General features: G+C 50.8%; 2 protein-coding genes across 4 annotated transcripts in view; one reads left to right on the top strand and one right to left on the bottom strand.

Annotated features, from left to right (window-relative positions):
• The window catches only part of tspan12 (tetraspanin 12), a 9,476-nt gene extending 4,363 nt beyond the window's left edge, over positions 1-5,113 (top strand). For 2 of the 3 annotated variants that reach the window (XM_030354732.1, XM_030354731.1), the window contains 4 exons: positions 353-418; positions 843-950; positions 1,637-1,780; positions 2,088-5,113. In XM_030354732.1, coding sequence (XP_030210592.1) covers positions 353-418; positions 843-950; positions 1,637-1,780; positions 2,088-2,447 — 678 coding nt within the window. In that variant the 3' untranslated portion in view covers positions 2,448-5,113. The remainder of the gene's footprint in view (positions 1-352; positions 419-842; positions 951-1,636; positions 1,781-2,087) is intronic. The other variant, XR_003976554.1, reaches the window with a different exon arrangement.
• Positions 5,114-7,404: 2,291 nt separating this feature from the next.
• The window catches only part of kcnd2 (potassium voltage-gated channel, Shal-related subfamily, member 2), a 15,359-nt gene continuing 10,263 nt past the window's right edge, over positions 7,405-12,500 (bottom strand). Inside the window, exons 3-6 of the mRNA XM_030354713.1 lie at positions 11,426-11,588; positions 10,414-10,509; positions 9,626-9,846; positions 7,405-9,166 (exon numbers count right to left, since the gene is read on the bottom strand). Of these exons, the coding sequence (XP_030210573.1) occupies positions 9,004-9,166; positions 9,626-9,846; positions 10,414-10,509; positions 11,426-11,588 (643 nt within the window). The 3' untranslated portion in view covers positions 7,405-9,003. The remainder of the gene's footprint in view (positions 9,167-9,625; positions 9,847-10,413; positions 10,510-11,425; positions 11,589-12,500) is intronic.

The raw sequence follows: 12,500 nt of genomic DNA, 5'->3' as shown, positions 1-12,500 counted from the left end.
CGTTTACAGTCTAAGAAACTTCAAACCGTGAAGGACAATAGATATTTATAATAATTTACAGAGGAGAATTACAGATTTGGAAAGTGTAATTGCTTTCAATAGCATAATATGTTCATATGTTAAAAGTTGATATTAGTGTTGTGTTGTTATTGATGTACACAACGCCAATCCCTGAAGTCATCAGGTGAATATTACTGCAACCCGGTACTGAGAGGACTCTGAGATGATGTATCAGATATATATTTTGTTGGAGCTCAGTTAGCCCACAGGTCCTCAGCTGACAGATGAACAGCTCGATGTAAGGCTGATGAAGGTGCTTCCGCTGTGTGTGTCTGCTCCTCTCGTCCTCCAGTACTTTGTGAGCCTGCTGCTGATCTTCTGTGTGGAGCTGGCCAGTGGGGTGTGGACCTACGATGAGGTGATAAAAACACTCTTCTCATCAAAAGCTTCATACATTATTTCATTAGTAAGTATTCCTTTACTAATCTGTGTGTGTGTGTGTGTGTGTGTGTGTGTGTGTGTGTGTGTGTGTGTGTGTGTGTGTGTGTGTGTGTGTGTGTGTGTGTGTGTGTGTGTGTGCATGTTTGTTTACGTGAATCCATGTGTGTCTGTATGCTCACATGCGTTTGTACACACTTGCGTGTATGCGTGTGTGTGGTCGGTGTTTGTGTGCATGCGTTTGTGCCTGTGTGTGTGTGTGTGTGTGCCTGCCTGTGCGTGTGTGTGTGTGTTCGCGTGCCTGTGTGTGTGTGTGTGTGTGTGTGTGTGTGTGTGTGTGTGTGTGTGTGTGTGTGTGTGTGTGTGTGTGTGTGTGTGTGCGTGTGTGTGTGTGTGTGTCTCAGCCGGCCGTCCAGAGGTCAGATATGATCAGCCTGAAGGCCAGGATGTCGTCCTTCGGCCTGCAGCACTACCAGTGGCTCACACACACCTGGAACGTCTTCCAGACCGAGGTCAGTGACCCCGCCCTCACACACCTCCACCCTCACACACCTCCACCCTCACACACCACCGCCCTCACACACAATTCCACCCTCACACACCTCCACCTTCACACACCTCCACCCTCACACACCTCCACCTTCACACACCTCCACCCTCACACACCTCCACCTTCACACACCTCCACCCTCACACACCTCCACCTTCACACACCTCCACCCTCACACACCTCCACCTTCACACACCTCCACCCTCAGACCTCCACCCTCACACCTCCACCCTCACACCTCCACCCTCACACACCTCCACCCTCACACACCTCCACCCTCACACACCTCCACCCTCACACACCTCCACCCTCACACACCTCCACCCTCACACACATCCGCCCTCACACACCTCCACCCTCACACCTCCATCCTCACACACCTCCACCCTCACACCTCCACTCTCACACAGCTCCTCCACTCTCACACCTCCACCCGCAGACCTCCACCCTCACACCTCCCTCAAACAGCTCCACCCTCCCAGCTGCTGCTCTTGGCTCACATATATTCCGTTTGCTCTGACATGTGATACTTATTGTTATTGATTAGGCAGACTGTAAACGTTACTTATAATATGAAAGCAGAAAAAAAGATTCAGAAACAGCCAATGGGGTTGATTTAAACCTGCCCACTCTGCTTTGATTCGTCAGTTTAAGTGCTGCGGGGTGATCTACTTCACCGATTGGCTGGAGGTGACGGACATGGAATGGCCGCCAGACTCCTGCTGCACCAATCAGTATCCAGGATGCGCTCACCACGCCCACCAGAGGGACCTGAGCGACCTGCACCAGGAGGTGAGGGGGGGGTGGGGGGGTTGTGTGTGTGTACGTGTGTGTGTGTGTGTGTGTGTAAGGGTGTGTGTGTGTGTGGGGGGGGGGGGGGGGGGTGTTTGTGCGTGTGTGTGCGTTAGGTTGTGTGTATATGCGTGTTTGAGTGTGTGTGTGTCTGTGTGTGTGTGTGTGTGTGTGTGTGTGTGTGTGTGTGTGTGTGTGTGTGTGTGTGTGTGTTGTGTGGGTGTATGTATCCATGTGTATTTGAGTGAATAAAGGGGTAAGATCCCGATACGGGCCTTTGGTTATCTAACCATGCTCGTGTGCTCAGGGCTGCGGTCCTAAGATCTTCAGCTTCATCCGCGGGACGCAGCAGCTCCACATGCTGCGCTTCCTGGGCGTGTTCATCGGCGTGCTGCAGATCCTGGCCATGGTGCTCACCCTGACGTTGCTCTGGGCGCTCCACTACCACCCCGCCCCGCCGCTGGGCCCCCCCGCCGCAGCCCCCCGTCCCTCCGACCCCCCCGCCCCCCTCCCTGCCGACGACCCCACCGCCCCGCTCATGGCGTCCGCGGGCCTCTGGGCCTCGCCGCCCGGCCGGACCTGCAGGACCCCCCCCACCACGACCCCCCCCACCAGGAACCCCCTACAGTACGACCCCCACGTGGACATGAGGCGCCTGGCGTCCTAGAGGTTAGGGTTAGGGTGCCGTGGTTCCCCCCCCAACAGCCGTGGTCGGAGTTCTTACCGGCCCGGGTTCAGGTGGACCTCCGTGGCTGAGCTTCTGGAGTCTGAGCTTCTAGAGTCTGGGGTTCTAGAGTCTGAGCTTCTAGAGTCTGAGCTTCTAGAGTCTGAAGTTCTAGAGTCGGAGCTTCTAGAGCCTGAGGTTCTAGGGTCTGAGGTTCTAGAGTCTGAGCTTCTGGAGTCTGAGCTTCTAGAGTCTGAGGTTCTAGAGTCTGAGCTTCTAGAGTCTGAGGTTCTAGAGTCTGAGGTTCTAGAGTCTGTGGTTCTGGAGTCTGAGGTACTAGAGCCTGAGGTTCTGGAGTCTGAGCTTCTAGGTTCTGAGCTTCTGGAGTCTGGGGATCTAAAGCCTGAGGTTCTGGAGTCTCAGGTTCTAGAGTCTCAGGTTCTGGAGTCTGAGGTTCTAGAGTCTGGGGGTTGAGTCTGAGGTTTTGGAGTCTCAGGTTCTAGAGTCTCAGGTTCTGGAGTCTCAGGTTCTAGTCTCTCGGGTTCTGGAGTCTGAGCTTCTAGGTTCTGAGCTTCTGGAGTCTGAGGTTCTAGAGCCTGAGGTCTTGGAGTCTCAGGTTCTAGAGTCTGATGTCCTGGAGTCGGAGGGTGAACCCAAAGGCTCAGCCACAGACGGGGGAACAGAAGGAACGAGGTTCAGTAGAACCAGTGGTCGGTCGAGAGAGCCGTCTGGGGTTCTTGTTGATGATTGTCGGGGGGAGGGCAGAACGGACCTTAAACCTGCAGCTCAAAGACGGACTCTGAAGTTGTCTTTTTCTTGCTTGAAAGACTGAACCTTTTTCTGAATCGTAAATTGTCAAATGTTGACAAGGAAGGCGTCTGTGTTACGTTTTGTGAAATATATCACACTTATTTTAGATTTCTAACAATACCATTCAAAAATGGTAAAAGGCACCAATACAATTGTTAATTGATATTTATTTATTTACACAGTAACTATTTATATTATTTAAGCTTTTATTTGTGGATGTATGTATGTCTTCATTTTTGAATTGCCTTCCTTATGCCCAAAGAGATGCATAACTTTTGAGTTTTTTCCCAGTACGGTATTCACTACTAATGAAGAGGAACTGAGTCAAACTACAGCTCATTAACTCGTCAACCTAACACTAACTAACTCACATGCTTTGGTTTATTGCAGTCCTTCTGCTGTACTCTGCTGTGTTTAACTAGAGTTGACCTTATATTTAAAACAGGACAGACACGGGACTTCAGAGGACAGCCGGTGACACTGAACCGACTGGCAACAAACCAGTCCCACAGAGTCTCCTCAGGACAGCGTTACTCGGAGGAGCAGGGAGGTAACGCAAGAGCAGGGAGATAACAGTGTTACTGGGAGCCCAGGGAGATAACGGCCTTACTGGGAGGAGCAGGGAGGTAACAGTGTTACTGGGAGGAGCAGGGAGGTAACAATGTTACTGGGAGGAGCAGGTAGATAACAGTGTCACTGGGAGGATCAGGTAGATAACAGTGTTACTGGGAGGAGCAGGGAGGTAATACTGTTACTGGGAGGAGCAGGTTGATAACAGTGTTACTGGGAGGAGCAGGGAGGTAATACTGTTACTGGGAGGAGGAGGTCGATAACAGTGTTACTGGGAGGAGTAGGGGGGGCAATCGTTTTACTGGGAGGAGCAGGGGGGTACCAGAGTCTCTGGACAGTTACTGGGAGGACAGAGTTACTGGGAGGACAGAGTTACTGGGAGCAGCAGGGATTATAAATAACCGCCCATGGGACGACGTGCCCCAGGCCCTCAGATTCCCACGCAGGGGAAATAGAGCCGGCAGCAGAACCTAAACGGTTGCTGCTGTCCTTCTGAACATGAGTAAAATTAGCAGCGCAAGAAACCGTTTGGACATTTGATCCCTCTCCGTGACACGGTCTACATGCATGCCGTGAGCATGTTGTTGCGATGCTGTTAATAGCTTTATAAACCACCGGCTTATATTTGTAGTTTATGAAACACTTTTTAGTGTTTGTGTGTTGTCTTCAAATGTTAGCTGGCCATTTCACTGAAGTTGACACTGATGAAGGGACGGTGCTTCATGCATTTGACACAAAAATATTTTTAATCCTACACGTCACAGACAGGATGTGCTTCAGTGGACCCTGGGGGCTAGCCTAGCATTGCTTGCATGATTTATCCGCTGTTGACATTCTCATGTTGTTTTAAATTAGATTATACCCGTTTATTATTTATTCTACCAAGACACTGCCTTGTGGTCCACATTAAAACCCTAACATGTTGTCCGTTGACAGTAGCAGACAAAGACAGAGTTTTTCCTTTGTTTTGTTGTCGTCAACGTTTCAAGGCTTAATGGTGCTATCCATTTGTATGGTACGCCGGTACGTCCGACCTGCTTTAGCGAGAAGGTGACATAATTTCCTGGCTTGCAGCACTTATAGCATTCCCGTTTCTCATTGGCTAGTCATTGTTATTGTTAGCTATATTAGCCTCTTCAGCAAACCAGCTAGAAAACAGCTACACAACTTTAAATTGTATTGCACGCACAGCAAGACCGTGCAATGCATATATTGTTGATCGGAATGACGTAGTAATGTGATCAATTCTGTGAGAGCATTTAAGATCTATATTAAAACGTTTTTTTTTACGGTCGCGGCCATTTTTGTTGTCGAGTCGTACGTGCAGCATTTTACGGAGGCACGCCCCCTTTTGGTCGAGCGCACTCGGAATTCTGAGAGTATACCGAGTTCAGTAATGAAGCTCTCAACAAAAATGGCTGCGGCCATAAAGAGATTTGGTTTTTGTTTTTTGTACCACGTTGGTCATTTTAATGTCACACACTTGATTACATTGCTACTTTCTTCCGGTCACCAATTTATGCATTGCACGGTCTTGCTGTGCGTGCCATACAATGTAAAGTTGTGTTGTTTGTTTTCGGAAGGCTGGTGTCCGAGGCATCTGGATCACACCATTACACCTGACTTCAGTGCACTTGTTTAAACCCATCAGAGACGGCTCCTCCCTTTGAGAACACATTTTTTTGTGTGGGTTGTAATGCCTACCCTACATTATCAAATGTGGATGCACGTCAATACACCTGTTCAAGTTCAGTGCACTGGGTACAGATAATGATAGGTTTAAAAATATATATTCTATATGTCGAACCGCATTTACCCAACGTGTTGATGTAGGCAACCGACTGGACCAGTTATAGACCACAGTTGGTCACAAAAGCAACTAAGGGACCAAACAGTAACCAGTTATAGGCCTTATTACAATTGGATTTCTTGAATCTTGAATGATACCAGCTACTACTATTCGATTTCTCAAATATTCTTCAGCCTAATTCCTTTCAATGTAGCCTACCTTATTTAACCCCTCTTAGTTTTAATGGATTTGATCCGATTAGTTCATAACCAGTTTACCTCCTTCATCTTCGTATATCATTCATTAGTTCAGCAGGGTTAAATGAAGCATACTGTGACGCAAATAAGCACATAAACTGTTATGTCCGCACATAGCCACAAGGGAGCAGGACCAAGCATATAAACTGGAAGCAGGAGGCGGGTGCTCAACACCATAGCCAATCAGAGCGCGTACCACGTCATAGCGCCTGCTCAGTATCTAACAGAGAGCGCAACCCAGAACAGATCAGACACTCTAGAGCAGGGGTCTCAAACTCAATTTACCTGGGGGCCGCTGGAGGTAGGGTCTGGGTCAGGCTGGGCCGCATCAAGTATTCCATAAGAAAAAAGGAGCACAACTGGCCCAATCGAAGTTAATGATCGGGCTATAATTAGAACACGTTGGCTATTAAATCGCTGACAACAGGGGACAGTTCATAGCGGTTGGTGGAAACTGGGACATTTTAACGTCCTTTGGCTTTTTGGGACTCAGGACACGCAACTCAAAATTGGGACTGTCCTGGCAAAACCAGGACATCTGGTCACCCTATCACAAGTGATAAAAAAGCGTGGCAAGCCCTATATGTCTTTGAAAACAATGGACGGGCCACACTAAGACTTAACTTTGATGTCAAGTAGGGGGCCACAAAATATCATCCCGCGGGCCTCAATTGGCCCCCGGGCCACGAGTTTAAGACCCCTGCTCTAGAGGCTACTGAGCTAGCACTGGGAGTGAGCCGCTACGAGCAACCATAGACTAGAGGCTACTGAGGTAGCATGAGCCTGTAGGGCTGGCATGGTTTCTGGGTAGTGTCATTATCTATCTCGCAATACAGAAAATAAACATTACAATCATTTAAAAAACACATTGGTGCGTATATTTTGCCCGTTCTACAGTCTTTACGGCGCCTACCCAGATCCATGCTTCAAGGTACCCAAGTGAAGCATACCCTTAAGCATAGAAAACACACACGGGAAAGAACCCAGGAAAACCCCTGAACACGAACATCAGAATCAACAAGAGGTCGGCTAACCGGAGGTAAGGGAGGATGTGCTGCTTCGTGCGTCATTAGCGCTAGAACTGAGGAAGTCGTCGAAAGCCTCCAGGTCTGACGTGTCGGTCACCAGCAGCTGATCCAGACTCCCAGAGCACAAACCTGGCCGCCGCTGACCTCTTCAGCACAGAAGGACGCACAAACACAGATGTGTTAGCAATACCACAACTTTGATGGGCTTTGTCTCTTAGTCTGTAACTTGAGCATTACGACCCACTTCCCAGGCGAGTTCTTGGTCTGAACCTCCCCCTGGACAGGTAGCGCTGCATGTCGTGTTTGACCTCGTGGATCTTCTGCTGCTCCTTCAGCTTGAGCTTCCAGCCTGCTCCAGCTCTTCCACCTTCTGGGCGTGGTCCGAGTCCAGCTCCTCTGGAAGAACATGAAAACCGTTTAAAGTTGGTTCCGGACACAATGCTGCCAGACTTCTTCTCTCCAGTTAAAAATGTTGCATCTGTTATTATTTATACCGCTGAAACGTGTTGAATACATCTTGGTCTTTATTTTTTGGTTTACATATTTTGTCACACGGATATTTCAGCAAATTTGTATCTTTTTTACATTTTTTATATTATTAACATACTGCATCACATGAAATTTACATACCACCACGATATCAACATCCCGCCTCACATGACCTTTATCACCTGTACACGGTTCTCATCTCTCTCCCCCCCCCCCCATGCCCTCTAGCAAACACATGCTTTAAGAAATACTTTTTAGTCATTAAAATGAGCCACGTTTGAAAAAAAAAGAAATGTAATTAATTTATAAATATGTTTTTTTCAAGGTGTTCCTTTTTATTTGTTGATTAGAATTATAATGGATTATACTTTGTGATCGACGGTGGGGATATCATCCTCTGACCGGTGTGGAGGAGAGAAGGTCAGCTCTCGCAGACAATAAAAGCTTATTTTTAAACACATCCTTAACATTGGATCATTATCGAAATGCATTTACACGATTCATCCTTATTGCTCATGCCAACTAGTAACTAATGACAAAGAGGTTGAAGTATTCCTGATGAAACAGCCGCAGTCACATTGGGAAGCTACTGAATACGCACGCAAACACACAGTCACACACACACACGCCCACACACACGGACCCGTGCACGTGCGCGGCGCACCTGGTGTTCTCCGATGAATGATTCACCCGGTCGGTAAGGGTGCTATCAAGATGAGCACAGATAAGGAGAAGCGTCCTCGGTCTCCCCACAGAGTCTGGTGTTATCTCTGCACCTGCCCCAGGTGTCTGCCCCGGGGCAGAAGAGTTCTCTCTCTGCTGCCCCGGGGCAGAAGAGTTCTCTCTCTGCTGGCCCCTGGTGTAGAACGAGTGCGACGAAGAGTCCTCTCTCTCTGCTGCCCCCTGGTGTTTTACTGGGGGCAGTAGAGTCCTCTCTCTCTGCTGCCCCCTGGTGTTTTACTGGGGGCAGTAGAGTCCTCTCTCTGCTGCCCCCTGGGGTCTCAACGGGGGCATTAAAGTCCTCTCTCTGCTGCCCCCTGGTGTCTCACTGTGGGCAGTAGAGTCCTCTCTCTTCTGCCCCCTGGTGTCTCAACGGGGGCATTAAAGTCCTCTCTCTGCTGCCCCCTGGTGTCTCACTGTGGGCAGTAGAGTCCTCTCTCTTCTGCCCCCTGGTGTCTCACTGGGGGCAGTAGAGACACCACCTCTCTCCTCACCAGAGCCCTAGTGTGGTGTTATCTCTGCAGCAGCGTTCTTCATCTTGATTCGACGCTACGTGCCCCGGTGCCTCACCGTCCCTCCCCGTGGACGAGGCGTTGAGAGCGTTCCAACGTCCCGCTGAGGAGCGGCGGGCGCTTCTCGACCATCGGACCACTGTTCGGGGTCAACGGGGGCAGACTTTATGTCCACGTGGGGTCCTGCAGTCCAAAAACAAAACTAAACCCTTCGTCACAGATGAAGGCCTGTGCCGTGCGCGACCAATCAGCGGTCACTCCCCGCGTTCCTCCGCAGAGACGGGCGACGCCCCCGCGCTCGCTCTAAGGTCCGCGAGCAGCAAAGGGGCGTGGTCACGTCTCTGCGCAGGAACGTGGGTCTTCTTGCGTCGGGTAGGGTGGGCTTCAGAGGGCCGACACCCGGACCACGCTGTCCAGGGGGCAGCCGTGGGGCGGGGCCCGGGGCGAGGCCTGGGGCGTGGCCTGTGGCGTGGCCTGTGGCGTGGCGGGTTCCTCGCCGCAGGTCAGAGGAACCGTCTCCTGGAACGGAGCGTTCAGACTGGAGCGGCTAGGAGACGAGGGAGCGGAGGGAGAAAGGGTTCAAACCAAACAGGTGAATGCTGCTCATCAGCCAATCAGGAGGAAGATAGGAGAGCAAGAAGGAAGACAAGGGCGCCATCATCAGGACTACACCAGACGTTGTGTTGGTGTGTTCAGGGAGGCTGTACCTGCTGTGGACCCCTGCGGTCTGATCTCGTGAGGGATGTGTGGCTGGTTTCATGTTTCATGTTTAACAACAGAGAGTTTCGAACCATCTCTTTGTCCTTGTAATCTCTGCTTCAGCAGTCGTACAAATAAGCTCAATCCCTCACTAGCTCAGAGTCTCTTCCTCCAGGTTTGAAGTGAAGTGCACGTGAGTGTGCATGTGGGCGCGTACACCAACGTGCGTGTGAGTTTGTGTGTGAGCGTGAGATTGCGTGTGTGTGCGTGAGATTGTGTGTGTGTGCGTGCGCGGTGGGCGGCCCACCTGTTGGAGGAGGGTCTGTCGGCGATGCGGATGGTGCTCAGCTCCTGCAGGGAGGGCAGGGCGGAGCCCCGCAGGCCCAGGGGGGCGCGGCTCCTCCGGGAGCAGCAGGAGGTGTAGCCCCCCGAGGAGCCGGAGGAGAGCGAGGACGGAGACACCTGCTTCACCAGGTCCATCTCCAGGCAGCTGCCGCCATCGCACGGCCGCTCCACAAAGCGGTGGTTCTGGAGGGAGGGGGGGGAGAGAGAGAGAGAGAGAGAGTGGGGGAGGCAGAGGGGAAGAGCGGGGGAGAGAGAGAGGGAGAGAGAGAGAGAGAGAGAGAGAGAGAGAGAGAGAGAGAGAGAGAGAGAGGGGGGAGGGGGAGGGAGAGGGGGAGATCGGGGAAGTGAGAGGGAAAGAGAGAGATGGGGGGGGAGGGAGAGAGAGAGAGTGGGGGAGGGAGAGGGGAAGAGCGGGGGAGAGAGAGGGAGAGAGAGAGGGGGGAGGGGGCGGGAGAGGGGGAGATCGGGGAAGAGAGAGGGAAAGACAGAGGGAGAGACAGAGGGAGAGAGAGAGAGAGAGAGAGAGAGAGAGAGAGAGAGAGAGAGAGAGAGAGAGAGAGAGAGAGAGAGACCGGAGACGGTAGGGAGGAGGGGAGAAGGCGGACAGTGTTTTGTGGTTTGTTGGCCGGGACATTAAATACTGATACTAATATCTGGTGACTATTCCTCATGTTCTCCTCCAGGACCGACCCTGAGGTGACCTGGAGGTGGAGGTGACGGGGTTGGGGTGGTGGTTCTTCTCCGTCTTACCGTGGCCTGCTCCAGGCAGTGCAGCAGGTGGAGGCGCTGCACCTCCAGGGCGGGGTTGACGTTGCTGACCAGAGCCTGGCCCGCCTCCTTGGACGCCTGAGGAGGAGGAGACGAGAGACTCAAGATGGCCGCCCTGTTACCTCACCGCCCGCCCACGCCATCCCTCCTCCCTCGTCACAACACCGGCTCAGATGCTGCGTTTTATTATCCATCCGTCTCGGAGGTCCGAGGACGTTGCCTGGCGACACGCACGAACACGCCCCTTTTCCTCGGACGGCGAACTCCATCTCGGTTGAACTCAGTGGTGACCGAGCGAAATTCCGAGACAGAATTCAAGATGGCCGCCCCCAGTGTGACTTGAAGTATGAACTGTTTTCATTGTGCTTGGACCGCTTTGGTGGTTTAAATGGCAATTTCAATCACTCGTATTACTGCAATACCTTACTGCGTCCGTATCTCTGCCTATGGCCTATAGCCTACTTATTTTGGAGCGCCTGGTCCTCTGCCAATGCTACCGCGACAACAGCTTTCTGGGTGGCGTCCATGTTTTCCTCCAACGACTAATAAAACACTTGAAGTGTGGGCGTGGCGTCAGATCCGAGATCCGAGTCGGCTCGCAGAGAATACTCAAACCCAGCAAGAGTGCAGACATATGGATCCATAATTATAGCATAATAATAGTAAAACTTTTGTTTCCTTTATTTTAGCCAAACAAACTAACTCTGTGGTTCCCTCTTGTGTCGTCCAGTATCTGACCAGAGAAACCTTCACTAGCCCGAGTTACTGTTAACTAGGAGTTACTCTTCACTTTGTTAACACTTAGAATGGCAGCCATGATCTGGATTTGAGTTATCTCTTGATAGTGTGTGCGTGTGTGTGTGTGTGTGTGTGTGTGTGTGTGTGTGTGTGTGTGTGTGTGTGTGTGTGTGTGTGTGTGTTTGCGTACGTGCGTGTGCGTGCGTGCGTATGTGTGTGTGTGTGTGTGTGTGTGTCTGTGTGTGTGTGAGACCACCTTCTGGGCCCGCCTCTTCTCGGCGCGCTGGCTCTGGTGGTAGATGCGACTGAAGTTGGACACGATGACCGGGACCGGGAGGGCGATGACCAGGACGCCGCTGAGCGAGCAGACCGAGCCCACCAGCTTGCCGATCACCGTCTTAGGAACCATGTCCCCGTACCTGGAGAACCACGACATAGAACCACGTCCTGTTAGAACCACAACACAACATAGAACAATGTAGAGCCACAACATGACGTAGCACCACAACATAACATAGAGCTGTGTCCCCGTACCTGGAGAACCACGACATAGAACCACGGCCTGTTAGAACCACAACACAACATAGAACAATGTAGAGCCACAACACAACATGACGTAGAACCTCAACATAACATAACATAGAACCATGTCACCGTACCTGGAGAACCACGACATAGAACCACAACACAACATAGAACAATGTAGAGCCAAGACTTAACATAACATAGAACCACAACATAACATAACAAAGAACCATGTCCCCGTACCTGGAGAACCACGACATAGAACCACAACACAACATAGAACAATGTAGAGCCACAACTTAGCGTAACATAGAACCACAGCATAACATAACAAAGAACCATGTCCCCGTAACTGGAGAACCACAACATAGAACCACGTCCTGTTAGAACCACAACGCAACATAGAACAATGAAGAACCACAAATTAACATAACATAGAGCCATGTCCCCGTACCTGGAGAACCATAACTTAACATAGAACCATGTAGAACGACAACACAACACGTAGAACCAGAAAATAACATAAAACCATGTCCCTGTACCAGGAGTGGAGAACCACAACATAGAACCATGTCTGTTAGAACCACAACATAACATAGAACCTTGTCATAACTGGAGGACACTATGTAGAAACACAACATAGACATAACACCCTGTCCTGTTAGAACCACAACATAACATGACGTAGAACCACGTCCTGTCTGTGAGGAACATAACATGGCGTAGAACCACGTCCTGTCTGTGAGGAACATAACATGGCGTAGAACCACGTCCTGTCTGTGAGGAAGATAAAATGACGTAGAACC

This window comes from Gadus morhua, chromosome 4 (genome assembly GCF_902167405.1).
Source record: "Gadus morhua chromosome 4, gadMor3.0, whole genome shotgun sequence".
NCBI lineage: Eukaryota > Metazoa > Chordata > Actinopteri > Gadiformes > Gadidae > Gadus > Gadus morhua.
Note: the sequence above shows the minus strand (reverse complement) of the source record. Positions and strands in the feature narration are given on the sequence as shown.